Genomic DNA, 16230 nt, shown 5'->3' on the forward strand with positions numbered 1-16230 from the left:
TTTGCTTGATTGGTTTTTGATATTATATAAAAAACCTCATAGTGTATATTCAATTGCAAAGTCTTAAAATGGTGGTGGTAAGGTACTTGTCCAATAATAAGCGTGAATTACAGAAGGCCAATTCACCTAAGATCCCGAAGTTTGTGCGCTCACTTGCTCACGACATTCCCATCCTCCATCAACGGTTGTGCTCGATGTGGTGGCCACGAGCCTCGACTATCGCCTTGCAACGCAATTTCCACTGAAGCAGTGCGCGTCGAAGGTGTATGAGGGGAATTGTAGACAACATCGCTTGACAAGCTTTCCAGAGCCCCGCTTTAGTGGTGGAACGCCTTCGTACGAGGCCTTATTTCAGAAGGCCAAAGGCGTAGAAATACATCGGCGACGCATCTGGTGACTTCACAGCTATGGATGAGAAGAGTAACAGACGCACCAGTCTCCATGGCCATACGCCAATAATACGCGACAAAACTGCGAAGAGTGTGACTGGATGCTTTGTCCATGTGGATGCACACCTACCGGGTGTCCCTGTCATATAACTGTGCGATGTGCGTTGTGTATAAGGGGTTCCATGATTTCGTTTGAATGTAGGCTTCATTCACCTTGATCTTCAAATCCACACGATGCATTGGCAACTTCCCATGGGCGCAGAAACCTGTCATCACCATGAAGCCTTTCGAAAACTTCTCGCGACATTCACGGACGAGCTCGCCGCGGCTTTTCGCATGATGTGGTGAATAAAAAATGGCCCTGGTCTTATTGGTGTCATCAAGGTAGATCCAGGCTTCATCCAGAGTGACAACCCACTGCCATTTGTCACCTGAGAGGTACTGTTCATACAACTTTCTTGCGTTCATGAATCTCTCTTGAATGTGCCTTGGTGATAACCTGAACTTATGCCCCATCGCCTTATGACGCTTTTTCAGTCCCAAATTGTCTCTTATGATACGACACACTGTGCTATCCTGCATGAGGTGACAAGGTTGCTTTGGGTGGGTGGGTTCTCCTTCTCAACTAATGCTCTGATGTTTCTCACAACGCGTAATGTCGTGGCTGGACATGCCCGTTTCCTTTTCACTCTCAGGACTTATCTTGATATTTAGGGCTTTTACAGCGCTGGCTTACCCTTGCTACTGTACGCCTGCTGATATTGTTGCTCCTTGCCACACACATTTTCACAATCACTGACGCATTGAATCGTGCATCGGAAAGTGCACATATGTACCCTTTCCAATAAGATGTCACTTTAACAGACGTAATAGCTGTTCACCACAACTTCCACAGAGCGTTGTACGGACTCACTACTGGATTCACAAGCTACTGACTTCTGGTTCCTTCTACGCTGTACTCGTCATCAGCCCTGTAAAATTGGCCACCTTAGGTGAATTCACCTTCTGTATTACAAATCAAAAAATGTAAATGAGTAACAAAAGTGCGTTTTGTTCGTTTACACTTATAGGTTCTTTCATATACAATGTTTCAAGTAAATCCAACATGACCAATTATACAGTATACACCGTATATCGTATCGTAACTACGAAAAAGTGTCTTCCATACCTACCTCAATATACATTTCAAAGATTTAAAAAAGATCGATCTGATTCAAAATTCTGTACAGCGTTGATAAGATCTTTAAAGACAGTAGTGCGTTAAATGGAATGCGTGTATTAGTAGCATCAACGAATATGATGCTTGTAGAATCAATTCATACCAAAACTTTTGTTAAATGATTCATGGAAGGCAGCAAGAGTGATACTGATATTCCTAAATCACTTCCATGATGCCTATGTATGAAATTTAATACGAATTGATTCTACAGATATTATTTGCTTTCTGGTCTAAGAGCCGCATTTATAGTATACATTGGTGAGGGAGGAATTTTCCATATGATGAGCATTAACAAATACTGTATCCCAATGGAAAAAATGTGGTCCAAACAAAGCCTATTCGAATGGATGGTAAATGAATCTGTTATACGACAGAAAATAATTTTCCTTGGTTATTAACGTTGTTGCTTCTGGCTATATTGCAAATCCAGAGAGCAGTAACTAAGATAAGTGATGCCAGGAGGAAGAGTATAGTCTACTGCTGCAATTTGTGTCAATAGAAAATTGTATAAAAATAATCACGTTGCAGGAAAGCACTGGTGTGACGACATGATCGAACGAGTAGGTAAAGTTGTTTTGGAGGATCGCCGAATGAGTGTGGAACATATCGTCTCCAAAGTTGGCATTTCCGTGAGATCTGGTGCACACTGTCGTCAGACCGGTTTGTGCGAGGCCGAGATTGTTTTGGTTTGTTGTCACACGACGTTCTGCCTTTTTTGAACTGTTGCACCCACGAACGCACATTAGACACCATCATCACATGACTCATTTAACTGGTGATGAATTTCAAGCGGGGGTCATATCACGCAAATGGAGAAAACGAATGATTACATGCTGTTCTTACAATGAAAATCTCGCCATTTTACGAGTATCGTAAGTATCAAAAATAGTAATCACTCTCACCGCTGCCGCTAGAGTTTTGTATGTCGTACGGTGTTGTCATCTCTGTCACGCATTGACAACGAGTGCTTACGTATTTTAAAACAAACAGCACGTTTCTATGTTAATAATCATGATGAAAAAAAAAAAAAAATGGAGGTGTTATAACTTGAATGCATTTCGTAAACCATCCGTGGCTCAGCGGTTGACCCATAAGAGGTCATGTCCCTCTCAAGGGAAAATAAATTTTTTTCAACAAGATGATACGACAAGAGTATTTTTCTGTAAGACCAATTGTCATATAATAAATATGCACATAATAATGCACAAGTTTTTTTTTTAAATATAAAACTAAAATTATTGAGAACTTATTTTTAGTGGATATTCTCGTACACGGAAGGTAAGAATTGTAATAGAAAGTGACAACATATGGTCAAGGTTAGTTATATAAATAGGAAAACAAACTTTCCCATCAAAAGCAACAACAGCCAGTTGACCTCTTTGTAAGCTTCTCGGCCCGTTGCTTTTTTCAAAACATAAACACATCTGATAACAAACGTATGGACTTCCCAGAAAATAAAATAGCAGCACACTTATTGAAAAACAATTTTTTGGATTTTTCTGCGTGATACGTCACGGAATTGAAGAATATAAAAAGCACGGGCAAGACACATGAAGCATGACAATTCACATCATCAAATCATACGCTCTGGATCGTATCACCAGTAACCGCAATGGAGTTTGGAACGCTTGCCGTGTAAGTACCCCCTCTTTTCCTATAGTATACCTTCTCCAACTTTGGGGAGGAGCTTCAGCAAAACTTTGCTATCTGGCATGCCTGAAAAAAAGTCATTCATCATTGTGGGTATAAGTCTCCTGTGACAAGCGACCCACTGTACTTTCAGTTTTCAAGATTTATTGTCATAATTCAGTTATAATAAATTATAATTTAAATGGGACTTCATATTTTCATTTCAAGCCCTGATGCTTAATCTAAGTGGGTTTAAGTTGCATTGGACATTTAAGGAGACATATTTACACACACACAGGAGGAGAAACCATTTTTCGTCTCTTTAGAGACACGCTGCTAAAAAAAAACTCAGAGACGCAGGAGGAGAAACCATTTCGTGTTCTTAAACACTTAAAAAAAAAAAAAAACAGTCATACAGGTGGTAAAACCATTTATCTCCTTTGGCATTTAGCGACAGATGCCGTTTTTTAAATATATTTTTTTTACATACAGGTGGAAAAAAAACATTTCGCAGCAAGAGTCGCAGAAAAAGTTCACCATCCTCTTAGGTATTGATCAACATCAATGTCATCTCTCCATGACTTACGGTTCCCGAGATATGGCTCCTTAAATCTCCCGAAATTGGAAATTTTTTGGCCAATATCTCGGGAACTGCACGAGTGACGCGAAAAATTCCATCACTTCTTTCAAGATGGTTTTTGATGCTCTAGTAAATGGAGGGCTTAAATTGAAAAATTCACAAATAACAGACACACATGGACGAATTTTTTAATTTGTTAAAAATGTAGTTTGGCTGATATATATCTAATACTAATAATCAAATGGTTTTAATAGATTCATATTTGCGTCCTTTGTCAGCAGCGAAGATAGGCCAAAATCTAATTTAAAGTTGGAACTGAACCACTGTAGTGTGTTCAATGTTCTCCCACCGAACGTCGAACACTAACGCCACGCATCTGATCACTGGAGTAGAAGGTACACGTGTTTTTTTGTAAGAAAAGTAAATAAAGGGAATTAGTTTTATATGACTACAAATTTATTACATAATCTATACTTACATATCAATTATTTACATGTTCACAAAACTGACCCCTTTCTTTAAAGGTCCCCTTCTATATATATATACATATTTGAACTCTAATATTGTTTTGCTGTGCGCCCAGTTTGTGGAAGTAAAACAAAATCATTCTTAATTGATGTTTAACTCATATTATGTCTTTTATGCATTTATAAAGGTATGCTTATTATGCAAAATACCACACTGAATCCAAAGCTACTCTTGTAACGTACTAATTCTATTAATTTGTCTTTAAAATATTATAAGACTGAAACAAAGTCCTTATTGGTTAGGCACAAATAAAATTATCCTCTATTTTACTACTTAATAGCTGAATACACGAGCAAGGCAATTTTAATTCTAATTTTAATATTTTTTTTTATTTCACAATAAAAAAATAAATTTACTTAAATTTGCTTTTTTTATTTAAAAAATAAGGGTTAACGTATTTGTACAATGCTTGACTTTACAATCTACATAATATAGTCACGGCCAGTTTTATCTCATTATGGAATCAATTCAAGCAATATGCCTATAAACTAATAGAAACATACTTCCAACGATGGGCATATGATTACAAATATTAAGTTGACCAGATTTTCTTATTACAGGAATTACCACCGGTTTCCGTGATATGAATCAAGTCATGAAAAAAATAATCGAAATTTTTTTCATTAATTTTCAGTGTCATATATTTATATATATATATATGTACAGTTCTTTGGATAGCAATTATTTACAATAAATATACGTACACATTTAATTCTCACAATAATAATCACAATGGAAGAAAATCCTCCAGAAGAACAATGAAAAAACATGAGAAACTGAAATCGATACAACAGTCTTTGGAAATAATCCCCTTTTAAATATACTTTAGGTCAATACGACTGCATTTCATTTTTTTTATATAAATAATAAATCCCTTTACATATATATATTATGTATTTATATCTTGGTTTAAGCTGAGTGTTGTTTAACACTGGACAGGAACTCATAAGAACATACGTAAATCGTTAAATTTGCATTCCGTTAATTAATACCTAACTTATTACAATTGTTTTCTTATATCATTCAAATATCGAAGTAAATTCCCTCTAAAATAACTGCAGCATCCGCTTACTGCACCCTGATATTTTTTTCTTCAAAATAATTACCCTGAAAAACGTGTAACAATAAACATCACTGTGGAAAAAAAAATCAAAACTTTTGTCTTGCAATAAAGAAATAAGTCCACACTATAATAAAATACACTATACATTATATATAATGTTTGTCATTTTGCTCAAGCCTCACAGCACAGGTACCACTTTAGCTGGGGAAAACGTGTCCCAACAAGATTCAGAAACTTTGAACGCTCTGGCTAACGAAGCAGTCACGCGTAACTACAAGTGCAACATGTTCAATGCATCCCTGAAGGCAACCTTGACGAAATAACACCACAGAATACCCTACAATGGATCTTGTTCCTTATTCTTGGCCAAATCCTTCTGTTTCTTCGATTGCATAGTTTAGTTTCTCAACCAATTGGTCATAGCTTTTATAAGGTGGTAAATCTAGCCTATTAAAACATGTATGAGACCTAGGGAGCCAAGTATCCTTTCCAACCTTCTCAATGCAAAAGCGCTGAGGGCCATTGCTTCCTGTGAACAGATATAAAATTCAATTAGAAATTGCTCATTCTTCAGAAATGAACACTAGTATTTTTTCTTAGTAAAAAAACCTATTTGTAACTTATTTTAATCAATCTACTGAAAGTAACACCCATCATATGTGATCCAAACGTAGCTTTATGAAAAAAGCCATCAGCGGAACGGCTGGTATAACATTCATATTACGAATTATAGCCTTTTACAATGGCTGAATTACACATGACTTGTCTAGCAAGCCCCTGAGTCTTATTTAGTATCTTTCAACGGCAATGGTGTTTTTATCTTGTTTAATTTCACAATGTATACTACTAATCTCACTTACCTATTGACTTATAACTAATGTCAAACACTTTTGAGTTACGTCATTCATTTACACAATAGCTATGTACTATTAGTTTATATTTTGTTGATAGAACTTCATTTCATATATTTTATTCAATAGAATGCGAATGCGAAAGTAAAGTAATTTTGATTGGACACCACCCCGTACTGTTTCCTTGAGATCTGTAGAAATGTTATAACAAGCATGATGAATAACATTAACATTTTGAAACAAAGACTTCCTTATCTTCGATACTGCCAAGAACTAATGGTGAAGCTGCTTCTCTCCATGACAAATGTAACATTTTGAAACTCTATCCGTCGATTTCAGGTATCATACAAAATTTACGTTTTACATTTGTCTTTTAAAGTCACTCTATAGGTATTTTCTGTTTCTACTCAGGCAAAAAGAGTTGCGTTTGAATCTTGAACTCTATTCTATATTGCTTATAAGTAATGTATTCATCATCTTCATTCTAACCTTATTTTTCTCTTAAACCAAACAAAAAAATCTTCTTTCTCAAAGGATGGAAATAAACGGTACAATAAAACGTTACTGCCTGCATGTTTTTTCTTCTTTTTTAAAATTTTATATAGCTGGAACAAAAGAATCCCGAAGGGAAACAGAAAATGAATTACTAACCAGAAAAGTGAAAATATAGTTAACACAAACTAAAAGCGCACCTTATAACCGATTATGCTATATCAATTCTTCGAACAGGGAAGCGAAGTACGAAGAAAACAAAAGAAAGAAAAAAATATTCTATGAACATAATATGGTGTCCATGTGGTGCTGGCAGCATTCAGGTGGGCACCATGTTGAAATATAGGGTCGCATTATAGCATTATCAAAGTTTAGTAAGAAATTAACGCTAACGGAGCAAGTAGAGCGGTAGGAATTCAGGACAGAGAACATCCATCATGAAATCCAGGCAGTCATGCCCAATACTCTGACAACAACATTCATGAACATGCAGCGCCGTGTTGAACTGTGTATATAGAAGGGGAGAGGGTCACTTCCAGCACCTCTTGTAATGTATCTTCATTTCTCAACCATAAAGGTGTGTCATGTACAAATTTGGTTTCAGGTCTTTTGTTTAGATTTTTATAACACTATTTCCGGGACCCCTTATGAGTGGAACACCCTGTATATATACATATACAGAAGTGTTCAAATTATTAGACTCACGCTCGAAAAATGCAAAATTGATGTAGGAGTCCTAATTTCAGAGTTCTAGAACATTTAATTTAACCTATAAACTACGGGATATTTCGTTTTCAAAATACCCTGTTTCTTGTCTTAACTACGGATATTTCGATTTCGAAATGGTACTACAATCACTTTTGTAACACGTTTTGTTTCATGTGTCTTCCATAAATAGGAGTGAAGAAATGGACTTTTTTGTAAACCCTTACGAAAACGCTTTAAATGTAGTTTAAAGGTTAAAGGTAATTTACCTCCGTAGTTTAAAGGTTAATGGTTAAACCACAATATAGTATCCTTTATTTGTTTAGTGTACAGTTGAAGTGGTGATATCACCGTTGAACAGCAGTTGGTACTAGTGAGCGGTGGGGGGGGGGGGATTTTGAAAGTGGTGTTTCAGTTGTAGATAGCTATTGTGGTTCCTATCAACATGTCACAGTCTGAAGTGTTGTGATTGCTGTCGTAAGAAGTTAATGACATTCAAAGTGTTCAACAGTTTGAATGCGCCAGTTTAAAATGATCGTGATGTGTTTCGGTGTATCAATCTTTTATTCTGTGTAGTCCTGTAATTGCAGCATAATGGGAAAAAAGCAGAAGACCTTTCTCCGCATAAAATGGAAATTAACAAAATACTTCTGGTGGAAATAAGATATACACGGCAATACATTGCTAGTAGAGTTGGGATAGAACAAAATTCTGTGAGCAGAATCTCTGTTGAAATGAACAAGAGCCAAAATAGGGTTGGGAAGTGTGTGTTATCGCTATCGCTAAGAGGTATCAGAAAATTAAAAAGGTAATTTTCTTGTAAGTATTCCCTTTCATTTTTTGTTTCCAATTTGGATATAGATATTTTATAGTAATTATATTTGAATGTTACGTACGCATTTGTTTTATTGATATTGAAAAGCATATGCCACACCCACTAGAAATTAGAACAGAGTTACAAAGTAGTAATTTAGACTAAGTTTGAACGTATTTTCTCACGTAATATTGTAAGAACAGTAAAATATTCAGAAACTGAATGTTGAGTCTACTAATTTGAACACGTCTGTATATACACGTATATACGAGAAGCGGCTGATACATTCGCGGCCTGAGATACTTAGTAATGATTAGATATCATCTCGTTTCAATAGTAATCTCATTACGCTATTATCTGTGGAAGGACGAACAACGCCTGTCAGCCGAATTCGAAAATTCTTCCAATTTTGTGCATCGCGTCGTGATAAAATATCTCGTGAGAAAAGGTAAATCGCCCAAAGAAATTTTTGAAGACATAATGTCAACCCTAAAGGATTCTGGACCTTCTTATACGGCAGCCAGAAAAAGAAAAAAGCTCGCCTATTTCAACAAGGGCGAGAAACTCCTAAAAGCTGACACCTGACCAGGGCGTCCTGCGGGATGGTCGCTGAAGAAAACATCGCAAAAGTCAAAAAAATAGTTCTGACCGAATAATGGCACACAACGGAAATGTTGCAGATTGGTAAAGAATAGGTGCAACGACGAGTGGAGAGTTGTAACAATTTTTTGAAATTTGCGTCCGAATCGTTAACTGGAGCGAAGGTATTTTGCTGATCGATTATCGGCCAAAGGGCAGTACGATGAATGGCCAACTATTATGGAAACATATTGCCCCAGGTTCGTCAGGCAGTCTTACAGAGTCGACGTGGGAAACTCAGCGGCGCAATGCTGCTTTAGGAGAACAACGTGTCAGTTCCCATGGCGCAAGTTTCGAGGCAGACCTGAAAAGATACAGGTTTTACAGAGAAAGACTATCCACTCTATGCCCCTTGCGATTTTTTTTTCCAATCTGAAAAACGAGTTACGAAGCTAGATATTTGAGATGAGAACGAAATCAAGACGATTGTAGAAAGCAATTCTGAAAACAAGGTGGGAGTTTTTTTTTTTTTTTTTCATTATTAAAGAATTGTATCCCCAATGTGAGAAATGCAGTTCACCCGAAGGAGATTATATTGAGATTATTTTTTCTTTTTTTTTAAATTGCAACTTTTCGTTTAATTCCTTAGGCTACGAACTTATCAACCACTTCACTATATATATGTACTATATGACTATATAAGTCAGGTGCTATGACCATATTTACAGGCTGTGCTAATGCCATATGTACTGCTGTAAGCACTGACTCAAACCAACCTATTCGCACCTATAATGCAAAAGGTATACTTGTACGAACCTTTCCAGACAATAAAACACATTTGTGTCAAAATATTGTTCACGGTTAACAGGGATATAGTGGGGCATATACCAACTTAATATTTTTATAGTTCAGCATATACTCACGTCGAATTTAAGAAGGAACGAACGTACATAGGAGTGGTATAAGCTATATTTTTGAAACTGTCTAGTGTATACCCACTAGAAATTCTAGATTCACATCACTATGGTTATAGTTGACTATAGTTAACAAGTTACCAGTAAGGGCCGCGGTAGCTCAGTGGTAGAGCGTTCACCTCTGGTGCTTGGGGTCCCGGGTTCGATCCCAGCCCCCGCCAAGTGAACTTTGTGCTGGACAAACACCGTGTGCGTGGGTTTTCTCGGGGTTCTCCCGTTTCCTCCCACTTTCTTCATTCCACCATTTCATTCATTACTCATCATCACCGTCTCCTTTAGCCTAACCGGCATAACGTGGGACGTAAAACACAAATTTCATTTCATTTCAAGTTACCAGTATGCCGATCGCTCGTTGTGCACCCGAGATTCCTTCGAAGCAATTTCCTCCAAAAAAATATTTTATTAATTTTTCTAGTTTTGTCTAAAGCCTTGACAACGTACTATAGTTAACTTCCATCCATTCTGTCCATACTAAATACCCTTTTTATCCTATCTCTTGATAATCCTGGCGGCAGCCCACGAAAATTCGACGATTAAAGATATTTTGAAACAATCCATAACAGGACAGAGAAAAGTAAAGTGAGTACGTGAGAGCGTATTTAAGAATCCTTAAATAATTTAATAACTGAAACTAAATTTTACATTCTTACAGAATTCATCAGTTCGAGCACAGAGCCTCATATAATTATCTGCTACGCTAAAAGTTCTTACCTGCGATGATAGTGATAATGAACATGGGCGTATTTTACAAAGTTTAAAATATCTCGGTTGAGTGCGTTGCCAGTTTACTTCAGGGAGAGCTTCTCTCAAAGCTCAGTTTTAGTTGTATTTATTTATTTATTGTCTATTTTCCTAAAAACTAGACAACGTTAACTAGATAACGAAAATAGCAAACTGTTCCTTTCTGACCATGGATCAGTAAAAATCTTCATGAATGGAGATTACAAACAAGCTAACACCATATATCAGCAGGCTATTTAGACAACTAATTCTCCGACTTTGGCATCACGTATGAAGTTAAATATAAAGTAGAAGATACAAACTTACACAATGTTAGGCAATGATGCGAAGTTTTTTTTTCTCAATATTTTCTATCGGGGGTGACGATACCTACAGAACAGGAATAGCTCCATCGGTACCTAACTTTATATCATGCATTGATTACTTAGAACCCATAACTTGGTCATGAAGAATGGTCTATTTATTGAGAACAACAATCTTCATTCAAATACTGAGACGAATAAAAAGATATGAACTTTATCAAACTCTCCAAAATCTGTTCAAAACTGGCAGGTTTTATGAGGTATACGGAAAAAATCGTTCGAGACGTAATTCCCATTAGTTCTAGATTTCACACTTATTTCACAAGTTAGTATTATTTGTACCTGAAATTAATGTTAAATTTGTCATTAAGTAGTACGAAAGAAACTATTTTTTAAGACAAAAACTAAATAATCCTTTTACATACCCATAAGTTCCGCAAATCCTCCAACGGGAACACGACAAGTACCAGTAACAAACTGCAATAGTCTTGCTCGTTTTTCATTGTCTGTCTGTCGAACAAACTAGAAAGTTTAAAAGAAAAATCACGAAATCAGATACTTTACTCAAAACATATTAAACGTTATGATTGATCTGAAATTATTAGAAATAAATGTATAACCCTAAAGTAAATGCTGATGTCAGTTAATCGTATAAAATACCTGTAGAAAACATTTACCTATTACGAGGTGCATGTCAAAATAAATAAATACATAAAATAATTAAATGAATGAATAAAAATAAAAAATAAATAAATAAAAAAATAAAAACAAGGAAATGATATAAGAAATTTATTGCGATTAATATACAAGTGCATATTTTGGCTATTTTTCGACGATGTCACTATGAATTTCCAGGCATTTCTGACCTGGCACAAGCTTCCGTATATCCACTGTGTAAAAATCTACCACCTGAGAGTGCAGCCCGTCCAGAACTGTCTTGAGCACTTCACTGTCATTGAAACACTTCGATGGAAGCAACTTTTTTCAGGTGATAAGAAATTGCTGAGGGCAATATGCTGTAAGGGGGATGACTGAATAGTTCCCTCGGAATCTTTGAATTGTCTCAACAGTACAAGCAACTGTGTATGGGCAGGTATTGTTGTGGATCAAAAAAATTCCAGAGCATCCGTTGGATGGCACGCAGATTATTCAGTTTTTGGCAATGTGACGCTGTAGAGCTGAGGAAGCAAAGAGATTTTATATGGAATGTGATAGATCAAATACAATGGACCATATGTTGATGAATCAAACTGTGTTGAGCATAAACAGTGGCAAGATCAGGAGACAGATGCTGGCTAACAACTAAGATTTTAATGTTACAGGGGAGCGTATACATAGTTAATTCGACAGCGCAAACAGAGCATACTAGGTGAAGCAAAATCTTCAGAAATAACGTATTTTGGAACACAATTTAAAACGTTAAGGGACAGAAAAAAGTGAAGTAGCGCACGGAAGCGGAAGATGTGCTACGGTGCATTAGCCTGGAAATTTTCCAGTTAGGGGAACATACTGCTTCCGCTGCCATAAGGCAGATAATTTTCTACGGTGTGTTCCAGAAAGGCACGAATACAGCCTGTAGCCGATAATGAGGAAGGGCAGACATCTCAGAAACAGCAGGCAAATGCTGTTGTAGAAGGTAGCTTAGGAAACTGGTCAGCATACGAGTTCACAGGGTTCCGAGGTTTACAATGCGAAGACAAATAGTAACAGCGAAACTACAGTGGAAGAACACGAAGATCTGCTGCTCGTCAATAGGAATGTTTGTTTTACAAGATTTTGAGGAATTAACGGGAGGAGAATGAAGAAGACATATTGAAGGTGAAGCGCTTATTTGAGGAAGATACGTCTATATTTACATCAACTGAAGGAGATACTAGTGGAACTGACGGTGGGCAGAATATGCAAAATGGTGAAAAAAGGGAGATAATATGGGGAACAGAACACCGAGTTGCAAGAAAGTACTTGCCACAGCACGATTGAAGTAAGTGGGTCCAGGCTAGATACCAATCAATGTGGAAGTTTTGTGGGTAAGAAAGTTCCCAAGCAGCGTAAGAGTACTGCAGATGGTAAGAGGTCTCGTACTACTAAGTAGTATTTGAGAAATGTGTAATGGCCTATTAGAAGATAAACTTTTGAGTTCCTCTGTATAATATATAGTCAAGTTAATTATCCGATATGAAGTTCGAAATTAGTTGAGTTGATTTTGAGCTTAATATTCCCTTCAGCAGCGAGGCTATATGAGATGTAGATCTACTTATTAACGTGGAATCCGAACATGAGCTCCCGCCGGCAATCGAACCCGGGTCTCCCAGCCAAAGGTGCGTACGCTGACCGCTTAGTTACGGAGACACTTCAAAGTTCGAAATTAATGGCACATACTGTAATTACTTAATTATTATTTGTTATGTTACACCTAAAAATAAATACTTAAAAATTACGGTTTCAGCTTGGTAAATTACCATTTAAAACAGAAATATTTACACCTTAGATAAGATAACACCTTGTTAAAAAAAATCTAACGATCCAAATTAAAACTTATTGTTAAAATATATATATCTGCTATGAAATTATTTAATCAACCATCATGAGAGTTTCAGTGGCATTCCACGCTCCTTACCAATAATTTCATTTCAAAATGAATTGTTTCAGTATAGGAACAAAACAAGTTACATTAAACAAGGAATAATAATAAAAAACTTCTTTACATCAAAACAATTACGTATTGTGCTATACAAAGCAAGAAGTAAATTTCTTCTAAAATTTTGCACTTACTATTACAATTAATATACAGGATGTCCGGAATGGGACTGATGGTTTTTAAAAGTGTATAGTTTTAATATGGTCAGAGATACAGAAGAAGAAAAACATTCATATTGAAGGAAAAGTTTTGTTCAGCAAATTTTCATACTTGAACAACTACCGGTGACGGTGCTAGTATCGTCGATATCGATAAACAGAAATGGCGTCGTCGGTCGAAAAGGCGCAATGCGTGTGGTGGTTTGCAGACAAAAAGTGTTGTTCAAGTTCAACATAACTTTCGACGTGTTTACCACAAGGACCCTCCCATCACGCAACAGTATCCAGGTGTGAAGGATCAATTTTTATCAATGGGGAGTGTAGTAAAACAACACAGCGGTGGTAAATCGCGTGTGTCAGAAGAAAATGTGGAAGCAATAAGAGAGTGTTTCTTACATAGGCCGAGGAAGTCAATTCGCGCAGCGAGCAGGCAACTGGCAATTCCAAAGTCAACAGTGCACGATGTGTTACACAAACGATTACGTATGCGCGCGTATAAGGTGCATTTGTTGCAAGAAATTAAGCCCAACGATAAGCCACAGAGAGCAGCATTGGCTACTGAAATTCTGGACAGGATTGATTATGACCATAATTTCCTATTGAACGTTGTTTTCTCTGATGAGGCAACTTTTTACTTGTCTGGCTATGTTAACAGGCACAATGTTAGGATATGGGGATCTGAGGATCCGCATACGTACATAGAACATTCTAGAGACAGTCCCAAATTGAATGTTTGGTGTGTTTTAACACATAATGCAGTTATAGGCTCCTTCTTTTTCATAGAGCAAACCATAACAGGAAATGTGTTCTTAGACATGCTTCAACACTTTGCTGTTCCCCAGTTACAACCTCAAGTGATATTACAACTGGATGGTGCCCCGTCACATTGGAGCCTACAAGTGATACTGAATTTCCTGGCCGTTGGATAGGCCTCCACGCTCGTGGGGGGCGAATTCGGTGGCCTCCACGCTCTCCTGATGTTACCCCCCTGGACTTCTTCCTGTGAGGCTACGTGAAAGATCTTGTGTATTCTGGTGAAAAGATGCGTAATCTTGATGAACTGAAGAACCGTATTAGGAACGCGATTGCTTCAGCAACACCTCAGATGTTACAGAATACGTGGAGAGAAATTGAGTTCAGGCTAGATATTGTAGGAGTTACAAATGGAGCTCACGTGGAGTTACACTGAGTTAGAATGACTTGTAAGTAAGATCAAATAAACTTTTTGAGTTCTCCTTTAAAATGCATTTTTTTCATCTGCATCTCTGACCATATTAAAACTATACACTTTTAAAAACCGTCAGTCCCATTCCGGACACCCTGTATTTTCTGTATACATATACAGAAAAATAATTAAGAATTTAATTTCACACAATTCTACCTTCCATAAAAGAAATAATTAAACGCGAAAGTTCATTTCTCTTAAAAATAACTATGGAACCATTAGCAAAATTAGATTCATAGATAAATAAAAACACTACTACTCGTCCTCAAACAATTAGTTTAATGATTTGGTACCCTATCAACACCACCACCTTGTTAACTACTGTGAGGTGGGGTTGTTTGATAGGTTGTAAAAGAGCTCCATGGATGAGTTTAAAACGTACCGCCTGTTGGATATTAATAGATTTATAATGCTTACAGAAAACAATACTACTCTTTTAACAGATAAATTCAATCACTCTACGTACGTAAAATAATTATTCCATGAAAGTACTTATCTAAAACTCAATTTTCATTGTTTTCGTTATCTCAAGTTGTAAATATGAAGCGTATCCGTAAAGTAAGGTTACAACAAGTAAGTTAGACGGACAAATATTTTCGTGCGTAACGTGGCTATACTGGCTTTCGCTGCCAGCCTTCCGCTTCTCTCTAACTGCTATTCCTCATTGCTACGTGCAAACTAATGCGAGTAACACATTTATAATAGCTGCGCAGAATCAAAGTTCCGCCATGTGTGAAGTGCGTGTTCTCATACGTATTCGCCAAGCACAAGGTGAGCACCCAGCGGATATTCACAAAGCACTTGTTCCCGTTTATGGACACACTTGAAGAAACACCTAACTGGACAACACTTCCACGACGATGAAGAGATCAAGAACGAAGCTGAAATGCGGTTTTAGTAGCAGGCGCCAGAATTCTATGACTAGAATACAAAAGCTATTACCTCGACTTAACAACAAGTGTTTGGATAATGGTGAAAGTTACGTTTAAAAACTAAATACGTTGTAGTATAAATTTTGTCATTTTTTGAATTAATATTAGCCATTGTAACCTTACTTTTCAGATCCGCCTCGTAGCATATCTTCAAACGAGAGCTCACCTGCCAGAACCAAATGACTTGTTTACTGTTTCGTGTATAATGTCTGTATATGGTATTTCGCTGCCAGTCTTCTACATCGATGTCCTGCATGCCACACAACATTAGCTCCAGTTCTCTTTCATCGAAGTACTTGAGCCATTCAAGGGGTACAACTTCGTTGAAGCCATCCAAGAAGGCTTTCGTCTGGTCCTCAATACCCCTCGTCATGCGCCACTCAGTCATCAATCTATACACGAAAACAATAC

General features: G+C 36.9%; 1 protein-coding gene across 2 annotated transcripts in view; it reads right to left on the bottom strand.

Moving 5' to 3' along the window:
* Nucleotides 1-4251: 4251 nt before the first annotated feature.
* Nucleotides 4252-16230, bottom strand: part of Su(dx) (WW domain containing E3 ubiquitin protein ligase suppressor of deltex) — a 91680-nt gene continuing 79701 nt past the window's right edge. For both annotated transcript variants that reach the window (XM_081740893.1, XM_081740889.1), the window contains exons 13-15: nt 15986-16211; nt 11292-11388; nt 4252-5937 (exon numbers count right to left, since the gene is read on the bottom strand). In XM_081740893.1, the coding sequence (XP_081597019.1) occupies nt 5765-5937; nt 11292-11388; nt 15986-16211 (496 nt within the window). In that variant the 3' untranslated portion in view covers nt 4252-5764. The remainder of the gene's footprint in view (nt 5938-11291; nt 11389-15985; nt 16212-16230) is intronic.

The sequence above is a fragment of the Thermobia domestica genome, chromosome 2 (assembly GCF_964235325.1).
Source record: "Thermobia domestica chromosome 2, izTheDome1.hap1.1, whole genome shotgun sequence".
Taxonomy (NCBI): Eukaryota; Metazoa; Arthropoda; class Insecta; order Zygentoma; family Lepismatidae; genus Thermobia; species Thermobia domestica.